At 44.3% G+C, this 13689-nt stretch overlaps 1 protein-coding gene across 1 annotated transcript in view; it reads right to left on the minus strand.

Annotated features, from left to right (window-relative positions):
* rnf13 (ring finger protein 13) overlaps positions 1 to 13689 on the minus strand; it is a 36484-nt gene that overhangs the window by 22539 nt on the left and 256 nt on the right. Inside the window, exons 2-4 of the mRNA XM_056603821.1 lie at positions 12173 to 12363; positions 10916 to 10996; positions 3161 to 3286 (exon numbers count right to left, since the gene is read on the minus strand). Coding sequence (XP_056459796.1) covers positions 3161 to 3286; positions 10916 to 10996; positions 12173 to 12286 — 321 coding nt within the window. The 5' untranslated portion in view covers positions 12287 to 12363. The remainder of the gene's footprint in view (positions 1 to 3160; positions 3287 to 10915; positions 10997 to 12172; positions 12364 to 13689) is intronic.

Genomic DNA, 13689 nt, shown 5'->3' on the forward strand with positions numbered 1-13689 from the left:
TGTGTGTGCCAATAACATACATGCATGAGCACGCACACACACAGACACACACATATCACAGTGTGTGCGTGCGTGTGCGTGCGTGCGTGCGTGCGTGCCCTTCACATCACCGGTACAAATCAGAGCAGTGTGTTGCTTAAACAAATGTCAACAGAAACAACACCATTGCGAAAGGCACCCAGAGGCGCATGCTCGCACACCCACACCCACCCTCAGTGAGGCTATCGCCAGTCAGGCGGAGCCTGGGTCGGTCATGAGACGCACAGGCAGAACCATCCAGAAGTCAAACCCCTTGACTGGTGACTCAGGTTCACCGGAGATGGGGCTTTTGGCGAGGTGGACTCACGCAAACACACACGCTTCCCTGAACACACAGGACACAGCGCACCTCCATGGAAACGGCCTCACGTCACCCATACACAAAACTAAAAGCAACTGGTTCCAAAGACCGGCCGACATATCTATAACATGGCATTACAGCCGACGGCGACAATCCCGATGAATGAATGAATAATAAACATGCAGCCGAAAGAAAAGAGCGAATAGAAGAGTGAGAAGGAAGAGCCAAGTGGCGGTTAATGGCGTAGGAGGGAGCGAGAATGAGACAGAATGGGGTTAGAGCAAGAGAACAAGAAGCGGTGAGAAGACGGTGATGGCACCGTTGTTCTCTCCTCACACCTCACAGAGGTAGAGATGTGCACACCCTGAGATTTGTCACACGTTTTGTGTTATTTATTTTTTCTCTTTCCCGTCGCATATCCAGGACGTGCATCCTGCACTTAAGCTGTGAGCTGGAGGGCGGAGGAGGGGGGTGAAGGAGCAGAGCAGGAAAATGCACCACTGGACCGACCGACCGACCGACCGACCGACCGACCGACCGACCCCCCCCCTCTCTCTCTCTCTCTCTCTCTCTCTCTCTCTCTCTCTCTCTCTCTCTCTCTCTCTCTCTCTCTCTCTCTCTCTCTCTCTCTCTCTCTCTCTCTCTCTCTCTCTCTCTCTCTCTCTCTCTCTCTCTCTCTCTCTCTCTCTCTCTCTCTCTCTCTTCCCCCCCCCCCCCCCCCCCTTTCTTGGGGTAAACGGTGCCCTCAGAGAGATTGAATGGATATGGTTCCCTAGGGGTCATCAAAGAACCAAAAGGGATTGCTTGTTGACCACGCACACACACACACACACACACACACACACACACACACACACACACACACGCACACACACACACACCTCAAAGAGCCCCAGTGCACAGGAAATGCTACCCCTATTTTCTCCCCTCCACAGTGCCCCCCCCCCCCCCCCTCTCTCTCTCTGAAGTAGCTGTGCAGGAATCTGTTAAATATGCACGTGCGCACCAACACAGACAAGCATACACACACACACACACACACACACACACACACGTGAAGTGCTGCAGCGCATACATACACTCATACACTGCAGTTGAGACACATCTCCTTTCAGGGGGGGTTAAGTAGGAGAGTGGCCCGTTTATTGCCTGACGACAATCCATTTAAATAGGCCATTATCACTGTTAGCATGTTAGCATCATGAGGCTACCGGCTCGGGCAGTTATTGGTATTTCTCTTTTTCTTCTCTTTAGTGGGAGAGAGAGAGAGGGGGGAGAGAGAGAGGGAGAGAGGAGGGGTTACTGAGAAAGCCCCTTCGGTCAAGATGGCATCTATTATTCCTTTGTTCCCCGGCAACTTCTGGAGGGAACAGAGCTCGTGGGGAGGGGGGAGGCAGAGAGAGAGAGAGAGAGAGAGAGAGAGAGAGAGAGAGAGAGAGAGAGAGAGAGAGAGAGAGGTAGAGAGAGAGAGAAGAGGGTAGAACGTAGTTCCATTAAAGACAGTTAGAGTGTATGTTTGAAGTGAAAGGAGGAGAGGGGAATGGAAGGACAGGAGGTCAAGCAAGAACGAGAGCGGGCGAGAAATATGGACAGTGGACACTTCCAATTCCAATAACACGCATGCATGAGCACGCAGACACACACACAGACACACCACACACACATACCAACACACACACGCACGCGCGCGCGCACACTGAGCAAGGCTCAGATTTCTCGCAAGGCCTGGTACAGTAGAGCTCCGCCCCCCTCCTGAGCTCTGGTTACATAACTCCGCCTCCCCGACTGCACGGCAGTCTCTCTCCGCCCTGGCGGCAGCGGCAGCAGCAGCACGACCAGAGGACCGGCACACATCCACCCATTACCATTGGACCAGGGCTGACTGATTCCAGGTCAGCCGAGCTCTGAACGCCAGCCGTGTATTAAGCCTACCTGCTCTGTTGAATAAACATGGCGTCAGTGTTTTTGTTAGAACGCCTGGTGTTTACCCCTAGGGGTCAGGGCGGGGTCAGGACATGTGCAGGACAGCTGGGGGGTGGGGCGGGGGGGGGGGGAGTTAAAGCTGAGTGATATTGACACAGCCAAGAATAACAATTATGTGGTAATCAAATCAGCGGAATTGGTGTGGTATGTCATTGATATATGAGCCGGCTCTGTGCGTCGCTCCGAATGGAGGACAAAAAAAAAGGATTCACAATAGGGCTCATAAGGACGGCAAAGCATTGCTTGTGTTTGTTGGAAACATTGTTCTCCAGAGAAAACGGTTCCAGAGGATGAAGCTGTTGGCTTCACGTCGGCGGGGGTGGTGTGTGCTAGACGTGGGTGTTGACATGTATGTTTATACAGGTTTTATGTACATATTTATATTTAATCGCTAAAATACCCAAACACTGCTCACTTGCAGTCCCCCTCTGTAATCCTGCCTCTCTCTCTCTCTCTCTCCCTCATTCTTTCCATTGTGACGTGCACGAGTCCCAGACATTCTGTATACCTGCCCTCCTGTTTACTCTAGAGAGCATAAAAAACTCTCTCCCTCTCTCTCTCTCTCTCTCTCTCTCTCTCTGTCTCTCTCCCTCTCTCTCTCCCTCTCTCCCTCTCTCTCTCTCTCTCCCTCTCTTTAAATCCCTTTGCCTTTCTTACCCTCCCCCATACTCGCATCTTTCCTCATATCAAATACACTCAACAGCATCGAACACATCCCACACAGAGAGTCAACCACAGGGTGATGGGCAGCTTGGAGTGAAAGTCAACAGCCCCTTGTGAAAACAAGGGTCAACACCGAAGGGGTGCGACACTGGATGTGGGCGCACTGCAACCTACCTTGATGTCAAAGTTGCAGTCGAAGCGCTTGATGAGGACGATGAAGGCACCCGAGGCGTTGTCCGCTCTGGGCGGGGGCTCGATGGGCATGCACGCATTCTCCGGCCGCGCACCAATCAGGAAACCCTGGGACAGGTGACAGGGAACCGTTGGGTCAATTATAGGTTTTCAGGTAAATGCTTCTGCTTAAAGTGAAACTAACTCTTTAAGTCAAGGCCATCCCATCACAGCTTGCCTTGTTATGTGTAGCTCAGCATCAAAATGATTTATTAAACAAGGCACCAGTCGTCCCTTTAATTATCAGTTGCTAATGCTGCACGGGCGATGCACCGTGTTCATCATAATAATGAGCGATGCTACAAGTGGATTTCCTTTGCACAACTTATCTATCTAGTCTACTGTACAACCGCTGTCATCTGATAGTGAACGTAGTGGAGCGTAACTCAAGAATAGTTATCCGCCTAGCAACAAGTTTGTCTGTGATGCAATCTTTTCATCTATTTACAAAGAATCATTTTTTTTTCCTGTACCGTCGCTGATGATCATCCTCAAACACTACTTCCAATATTTGACATCAAGTATATCATATGAGCCCCATCTACGGTCACTAAACAGCAGACATACTATACACTCATAGACATACACAGACACATTTACAAAAAGTAATTCATGAGATTTCACTTTTGCAGTATCAGCCAAGGTATAATACAGATTCGATTTGGACATCGGAAGACAGACACGCATCAATTCATAAGTAATGAGCGACCTAATAACCCCATGGAATATAATAAAATCTCAGTATCAAACCAAACGTGTGTGTGTGTGTGTGTGTGTGTGTGTGTGTGTGTGTGTGTGTGTGTGTGTGTGTGTGTGTGTGTGTGTGTGTGTGTGTGTGTGTGTGTGTGTGTGTGTGTGTGTGTGTGTGTGTGTGTGTGTGTGTGTGTGGTCTGCAGGGAGTGTTTTCAATGCAGTAGATTCTTGTCATCAACATCAGTGCAGCAGATCACTGCACTTAGCTGGGGATGTGATGAATTTATCATCTCGCTATCATTACCCACCCATCCCTCTCCCTCTCTTTCACCACATCTCTCTCCCTCTCACTCCTACCCCCATCCCTTTCTCGCCATCTCCCTGGGGTGCAAACAAAACGTGTTCATTTTCCTTCACTCTCTCACAACTTCAACCCCTCCACTCTCCTCCCCGCTCTTCATTGTTAGCTTTTTCTCCACCATACTTCTTTCGCTCTCCCCTTTTGTCTCCTGGAGCCTACCTGCATTTACGTCTCTCTCTCTCTCTGCTAGGGAAATCAGAGACACAAAAGACCCCGCCCACACTGCATGACGACTCAGCAATTCATGCCTCACTCAGTCCCATATGCTGCAGCCACACACACACACACACACACACACACACACACACACACACACACACACACACACACACACACACACACACACACACACACACACACACACACACACACACACTTCTAGTGGCAGGGAATCTCTGTGTTAGTGCTCATGCGTCTGTGTCCTGCCCAGAGACCGCAATCCACAATGACACATCAAAAAGCGCTTATAAAGCAGCATGTGACTGGGAGCGTACCAGTTCATCTTAGCGTGGGAGGAGGGGCGGTGCAGGACAGACAGAAGCTCAGGTCTGCAAGCTGAGAGCTCAGTGCTTCTAAGTGACAGGATGCATCACTCGCTCCCGGGTCAGCGATACATTTCGGCTGACATTTTGCTACACCAACGTGGGGGCGGTTCCTTGGTGAATACTGCGGCGGGGGACGCAGACGGACGGGTGGAATCCCCCCCGCCTCCAGCATGCCTTTTTTTGGAACATCCCTGCTCAGTTGGTCAATGACGTCACTGTGCCACTGCCTCACATTCCAGAGGGCTCTTACAAAACACGATTAGACAGCGCCCTCTGTTGGTGGAAGATTGCCACTGTTGATGTCATGAAAATGCAGGGCCAACAGACAAAACTAACAAACTGAACAAACAACCGATAATCCTCCAGCCTGTTTCAGGGCCTGATGGACTTCAAAAGGAGGACTTTGTACTTTGCGTTTGCAAAACTAGCATACTCAAAGCTCTCGCTCCGTTCCACAGTATAATGTGAATTTGAATTATGTTTGTTTGTTGGGATATTGAATGCATTGAGGAGGCAGTCTTTCAGTCAAGTGTTCTGTCCGTAAATGATAACACTGTTCAGCGGCATTGAGTGGGCGGGCCTAATCCCGTCATGTTAAACTTGTGTTTGGCTTCAGCGTAGGCTTGAGTCGGGCAACACAGCCACATTGTGAACACTCTCTCAGAGCCTTCTGGAAGCAGATTCACCAAACACAGATTAATGCTACGGTTTCCTTTTAACTAACCCCATTTAAACCACTGGAAACAAGAAGTGGAATGGCTTGGTCGGTGACGTACGCTAAAAGTGTTTATTGTTACTGCCCACAAGACACAAAGCAATAAAGAAATAGCCATTTTACCAATAGTGACCAATGCAGACAGTCAGAGACAGGCAGACAGACCAGCCCAGAGATGGAACCCAGTTGATGAGGTCTCTGAGGTTTAATTTGACAGGATTACACACAGCGGTTTGTGCTGCTGAGCCAGAGGCCTCAAAGGTCAACGCCGCTGGGGGTGGGCATGGGCTTAACGCCTGAAATGTGAACGCAACTATATTTTAAAAGCAATTTACGCAAGATTGGATCTGAAACTACTTTTCCACAACTTAAGGGGCATCTCATCAAGGTTGCCGGTGTGATGCTGCCGATCCAATTGGAAGTGAGAAGGGATGGTATTGGCCCTAGGCTGATTGTTTTTACGGCGGATGTAAGCACATGACCACCACTGGTTAATTGGACATGTTTGTGGCCCCAGGTGTGCCCCCCCCTCAAGCCCTCTTACCTCACTGCCCATGGGACAGGGACGTGATAAGGCCATGTGTCAGGATGTGACTCAGGGAAAACAATCACTTCCCCTCACCGTTCTGGTTACTCAAATACACAATTCTATCACACGCACACATGCTCAGGCCCTCCAGATGAATAAAACATATTAGATGTTTCTTATCTTGAAGCACTTTGTATTAAAACCGTGGAACAGGGGATTACCGTCTCCCTGAGAGGGTCAGTTCAGAAAGGTTTGGCTGGTCAGTCACTTACCTTTTGTACCTTTGCATGTGGATTGACTTTTTAAATCAGTGAGGGGTGGGGCTCATGAACAAAGCCTTAACCTTGGGAGAGAGCCAAGCTTTACGAGCCTTTTATTTAAAAAGAGAACAGTGTAAAAACGAGGTTCTCTAAAAAGCACTGCACAGCTGAAAATCACAGTCTAGATACATTCCAGAACATTCTGCACAACGACAGATTCACTGCAGAATCTTTCCACAGGAAACCCAAGGCACGCCTTCCCACATGATGTTTGGTTGCGAGGCTGCCCTATACTTAGTGGAACAGAAGTGAAACTGGGCATGGAAAGGGTAGCGAGGCTAATGAAACCTGGGTGTCAGTTTAACTGGGTTTCAGTGACGCCACAGCACCTCTCAAACAAAGGGTCCTCTCCATTTCACTCTGTTTGTTCGACCGTGCACTGAGATTTACCCGTTTTATGGGGGCAGTGTGTGTGTGTGTGTGTGTGTGTGTGTGTGTGTGTGTGTGTGTGTGTGTGTGTGTGTGTGTGTGTGTGTGTGTGTGTGTGTGTGTGTGTGTGTGTGTGTGTGTGTGTGTGTGTGTGTGTAGCACCTGTAATCCACCATCAACCACTAGAAACCATCAACAAATCTCATCCACAATTCACATGAGAGCTGCAGTCCTAAATCATGCAGCCGAAAATCCAATTCATCCTTGTCTTGACCTTAAAAAACTGTACGCATTAATGCAGAAACATATTCAAAATCGTATTCTTAATAAGGCTATGGAAGAGGAAGTGAACAACGTCGTGAGACTATCCGGAAGATTTAAGATTGAGTTTCGCGATGAATATCAGTCTGGCTTTGGCTGGGCAGCAATTGATTTCCAAATATGGGCAATTTCCAATTATATTACGTATTTCAGAAAACTCCAGCCGTTCACAAATTATTCTCTGAAAATCCTGCCGCTTTGATTTCTTTAATATCGTTATTCAGCCGGTTTCGGATAAAAAGGCTTTGACTGCTACGCAGATCGCTACACTTTTATTTGGCACCGCCATTGTTTTTGTAATTCGGCAGAGTGCGGTGCACCTTGCACGACTTCAACCGAAACTGCCTCCCTCGAGTAAAGATTGTTCTTATCATTCAAAGGTTTTTTGGAAAAAGGCCTTCCACTGGCTCGAGGCACCGATCTGCAGAAAGACACAGAATGGGAACCTGGGGCGATTTTTACGAGGCCAGGGGTTTTGTGGCAGCTTTAAAAATCTGCCAACTACGTCAGTGAGCATGGGAGAGACTCAGTGGGGCCCCTTGGGAGAAATACCACCTCAGAGATAAACAGACCATACATACAGGGGATGCAGAGCCGTCCCAAAGGACGAATAACAACTTGTTTTGTACCAAGTTATCTGCCACTCAAGGTGTTTAGTAGTAAGATTGAAGAGTTCAGTCTAGGTTCTGGAGGGTTTGAAGAAAATTATATTATTATATTATTATTATATTATATACATTAGATATAAAGATTTAAGGGCATTACTTGTCAGTAGTATTTGATTTAATATTTTCAAGGTTTGACAACTTATTTAATTACAGGTTCTCATTCTTTAGTCATTTATTACACATGTATGAGCAAAATTAGCAACAAAATTGATTAACCCATATGAAAAAATGACCTACAGTAGTCTCACATTAAGCTAGAGGTGTTTAAAATAGTTTATTTAGAATTGTGTGTGTGTGTGTGTGTGTGTGTGTGTGTGTGTGTGTGTGTGTGTGTGTGTGTGTGTGTGTGTGTGTGTGTGTGTGTGTGTGTGTGTGTGTGTGTGTGTGTGTGTGTGTGTGTGTGTGTGTGTGTGTGGGCTTGAAGAGTGCCTTTGATTACATTACTCAAGTTTGTGTCATTTGACTTTCCCAGTCCCTGCTCGTTGATCTGTCATTAAACAGCCAAAGCAGAAGCCACTAGTCCTCATAAACTCAATCTTGTTTTCAGGTCATGCTGCTTTCAACGAAAGCTTCTGCTATTGCACTTTATTTTGCTGTATTAAAAGTTTGTCGGTTTAATTCTCGTGCAAGGTGGCCCTGGATCTTTTGACACTGCATGACCTTTGCCTGTCTCCTCATGAAAGTCACAAGATCTCTCTAGCTCTAGTTTTGGTTCTCTCCAACACATCAAACACTGTTGATCTCCATCTCTCCCGGAGCTTGGATATAATTACTTGAGATCGGGGGCCATGTCTAGCTCTACCATGTATTCCAGATCAGCATCACACTGCAGCAGGCCTTGAAGACAAAGTGCATAACTGGAAGGCGCTTTTTCAACATTGGCTTCAGTTAGATTCCTTTCGGAGCCTTTTTCATAAAACATAGGCTCTGAGTATTATGGTGTGTTTCGTGTGCATAGTGTGAATGATGAAAATTGAGCAAAAGCTTCCATCTTTGTCTCACACCAGTCAATAATCTCATTGTCCTTTATACCTAAGGTTACAATATTTGTACAGCTTCATGTGAATCTTTAAATTAAAAAAAAATGTATTTAAATGATTCAATGTCAGTGTCAACAGCAATTTAAATGTATATTTCATTTTCGTTCATTTTGTTCAACACCATTATAGTTTGCCTCTTCAAATAGAGCTTAATTATTTTAAGCATTGGTTTGAAAGTTTACACAGTTATGCAGGCAAATCAAAACCTCAAACTGATTATATCCCGCTTATGTTTTGCCCCACGGTGCTTTTTAGGCATTTGTGGAATTTTTGTAGGTAGAAAATAACAGAAGTATAAAAATAGAAATATTAAATATAAAATAAAGCTGAAGGCAAGATAAGGGATTGTAGGAAAACCCCTGTCTTCCGAGCTGACCATAACTTGTAGCTTAAAATAGCGGCTGCTATTTAAAGCTATAAAGAACCCTGCAGTCTGGCACGACACATTGAAGGCTGCATGAGGTTAACAGAAGTAGAACAACACAGTTGATTAACACAGGAAATGTTAAACACACACCTCATAATGTACCTTCGTATATAACTGTCCCCGAGTGTGGAAGAGACTTGTCAAGGCCATTGCTGGTGGAGCCATATCTAAAATTAAATGGATCAGTGATTTAAGCGGAAAAAGTAAAAATATTTTTAAAAAAAAGGGCTGATTACAAAGTATTGGAGAAGTAGAGTTTAGATCACTAAGGGTCTGCTGTAGAAAACCAAAGGCTGGTTTGCTAAAGTTACTTTAAGGGACCAGCTCAGACACATAGCTTCACTGGCATGGGTTGAAACTGACCCTCAGTAACATGCAATTGGAAATCATTTGTTGTTATTTGTATGGCAATTATATGTGTGCCCTCTATTGGCCGTGGATCACATAAGGGTTAGTTAGCTTTAAAAGATAACATGCAACACTTAAGTACCCTTTTTTACCTTTGATTTTTTTGCAGATGCAATTTCACACCAATGTGGTAGAGTTTCAGACATTTAATGGGATTGGCCTTCTTGATACTGAGCCTGAACAAGACTGTGGTTCTTCCAACATACCTATCTGTCGTATGCTGCTTTGATTGAGGTTGAGGTGCTTGCTCTGTGACACATTGTATATGTGATGACACATGTAATGTGTCATCTGGTTTTATGCCATCTACCGCTAAGTGGTCTAACCTCAAGGTGTAACGTGAGAATCGACAACACAAGCATATCACACAAGGAGTATCAAAGGGTTCTGAGTGATATCGGCGGTTGGAAGATCTCCAAGGTAGGGACCACAAATGATAAAATACACGTGATGCCTTGACTTTTTACTTCAACTTTTTACCTGGAAGACTATCAAAGACTATCAATGCCTAAGAGAAATATGGAATCTAACAAAAATAAAAAATAGAAGAATTAAAATTGGCTTTCGTACTGGCTTTCAGACGAAGTACCATCCAACGATGACAGCACCTTCTTGTTTTAGGTAACCGACATCCCCACATCAAACCAGAAACACACTCACACACAAACGTTTGTGTGTAGTATTTTTGCTTACGGCAAGCGTTCATGTGCCAGAAGCCCTGATAGAAAAACAACAACGACCGGTTCTTGACAGGATTGAGCTCCACAATGGCTAGCTTAGAGGAGCAGACATGAATCACCCACAGCACTGTTGATCAGCTGTGTGGTTCAGCAAGGACCTCAGTGTGATGTCCATACCGCGACCGCACTTCGACTTTAGAACAAAGCTTTTAATGTTGATAACACTCAGCGTAGAAGAGCTTAATCCATGCTGATAGAAAGTTAAAACCCGGCTGCCATGCTTAGGATTAGTTCAAATTAATTCTAGGAAATTTGCCCAGGAAATAAAAATATTGATCTATATATTATACATTATTTCTTAATTTACTCTTGTTCTTTTTTTACAGACAGACACCAATCAACCGCTAAAAACCGAAGATACCTTTACAGATTCATGTTTAGAAATGGATACAAATTAAACATAAATATCACATCGAAAACACTGTATATTTATTATTTACTGTACCATTTTATTGAATGCATGCATGTATTCATAAAGATGCTATCCACAACATACGGAATGTCTATTGCATTTGATGAGGCTACCTGTGACCCTTGACCTTTGACTCGAATCTTTGCTCACCTTAAGTCCATCGCTGGGAAGTCGATAACCAAACCGTGCAGGTAGGTCATCAAAGTTTCCTGTCTTGTTGTCGAATGAGTACTGTAAGAAAAGTAAATCTGACATTATTTCTGTAATTATTTTCTCAAATGAAAGAAAGACTGGATCATATATCCAAGGTCCATCCTGAGGTTTAAATTTAAATCCATGCTAACATAGGGTATGATATTGGACTACAAAGGATTTACTTTATTGTTTTACAATTCTGTGAAAAAAAGGACTCAAAGCACAAATACACATAGGTGAACATTAGCTTAAGAAATGTAAGGTGAATGATGTTAAACAGCACTGGGCTCATTTCATGAGCAAGGGAAATTCAGAAAGATTTATGATTTGACTTTGATCAAAGCGCATACTATGAAAGAATGAAGAATGGAACCGAGTGTTCATACAGGAGAAAAACATTCATCTGAAAACTCGGCACGGCATGCTGTTCTACTAAAGCTCTGAACATGTTTCTGCTTGGTTTATCAGAGTCCTTCACGGACAGAAAATTATTTTCCGTGTGTTTTCAATCTATACTGAAAACACTTAAGTCTGGCAGCCTACGCCTCGCATCATTCAACCAAATGTACAGTACAGGGTGATATATTATAGGACCAACTCAACAACCAATGTGAAAAAAACATCTCTGGGTAATAGCTTGCCAAAATAAGTTACATGTCTTATCTTTGAGTCTAATAAAACGGATAAAGTCCCCCTAAAATATTAAGGATATGTGAGCCGAAGGTAAGAATTAAAAATGCTTTCTTTAATGAAATGCCATTTCAAACAATTCAATGTTAGCATTGTCAGGCGAAATGTAATTTCTCAATCTACTTATTTTATTGTAACAATAAATTACTTTCACAATTTATGGAGTCAGCCGTTTACCTGGGGCAATAAAAAATTGCTTTTTATGGACAGGAAAGCAAAAACTGGCTTAAAACTCCACACAGGAGATAGAAGTAAAATAAGTGAAAACTATCTTTTCACTTTCAGAACGGATATGATATGAGGAGTCGAAAAAGTATTTCACACCCACCCCCACACACACACACACACCCCCCCCCCCCACACACCCCCCCCCCCCACACCCCCCCCCCCACACACACACACACACACACACACACACACACACACACACACACACACACACACACACACACACACACACACACACACACAAATAAGAAACTGAAGGAAATACAGACAGACAGATAGACACTTTTGACTTACGGCAACGATGTCAGCCTCCACGGGCAGAAGGTTGAGGAAGGCGAAGAGCTGGACCGTGAAGATGGTGTAGATCTGTGTGGCGGACAGCATCAGCATGCCAAGGGACAGCAACATCTTGGCATCACTCTGTGGAACTGCTTTACCTCCCCGACACACTCACACAGGTCAGCAGAGAGTGCCTGGGGTCACACCTGTGAGAGATGGGCAGGTGGAAATCCTTTATTTACACCACTAGAAACATGGATGCAACACTATGGCATTCCATGGGGATTATTCTGATGATTATTACGCAGGTAATGGTATTAGCCTAACAAACGGTTGTGTTTGGGGAACATGTTTGTGTCATGGTCCCCTGGATAGTATTGAGAGCGGAAAAATAAGTGCTACGTTCACTTACATTTCCTTAAAAAGTATTCAGGCTAGAAAACAATATTAGTAACCCTATTACACAAAAGAGAAGTAGTCGTCCAACCATTATAAACTATGGGTTTATTATCAAACCTGTCCACTGTCCAGATAGAGCATTGCTAGCATGGACAGATGTCCTAAGAACATATTATGAACATATAGGACATCTATGTGTTCAATTATATAGAGAAAAACTAATGGTTTCAATCCAGCACACTCAACAAGTTGCACTGTATCGGATATGCTCACTTTAGTTCCCAAAGAATAACAATATGCAATTGCATAACTTAACTATCGATAACGATCTCCAAATAGCGACAGTATTAGAATACCAGAATACAGTGTTAGAAGCAGAAACAGTGAATGTTAATACTCAATGACGTTGATGGTTATTTAAAGGTATACATTCATTTCTGAGTCAGATCATTATTATATCTGACTACACCACAATACCCTGAACAGAGATTTGGGCAAGGCCTTATCGTCGGGGTAATAGGCCAACATCAGTTAATGGGGGTAGCAATTCCCTTAGCTTAACATAAATACAGAATCAACCAACCAAGTAATAATATGATTCAAAGGTTAATAATAATTATAATAATAATAAAAAACTACATTTAATATTATAATCATAAACAATAAAGATAAGATGGGAGGCTGTGTCGATTCAATTTGAAAGCACTTAAGAAACTAATTGGGGAAATCGCAAGAAATGGGAAGTAAAAGCAATGTTAGCGATCCTCATTGCAGCTGGAGAGAGATTTTTCTATTATGACAACCAGCTTACGAAACTAGGCAGGGTTCAATATATTAAACCAGCTCGTTTGAGGGCTGTATACACCACCTTGCATTCTGTATCGTGCCGACACGCAATAATTAAGCAAATGACCAGTGAAGAGCATGGTCATCTATGTGAAATACAGTCCAATGAATCTCACTGACACATATAACAAGACTAGTAAACCGCTTAAGACTTTGGAAACCGCTATGTAACCGAATAAGATCGAGGTCATACGCATGACAGGACATATGATGGTAGCTTCACGGGGCCTCTGGTAGAAGCACGCCGTGTCTTGGTGTGGCAGACCAGCTATCCATCAGCAGCGTTA

This window comes from Gadus chalcogrammus, chromosome 12, assembly GCF_026213295.1.
Source record: "Gadus chalcogrammus isolate NIFS_2021 chromosome 12, NIFS_Gcha_1.0, whole genome shotgun sequence".
Classification (NCBI taxonomy): Eukaryota; Metazoa; Chordata; class Actinopteri; order Gadiformes; family Gadidae; genus Gadus; species Gadus chalcogrammus.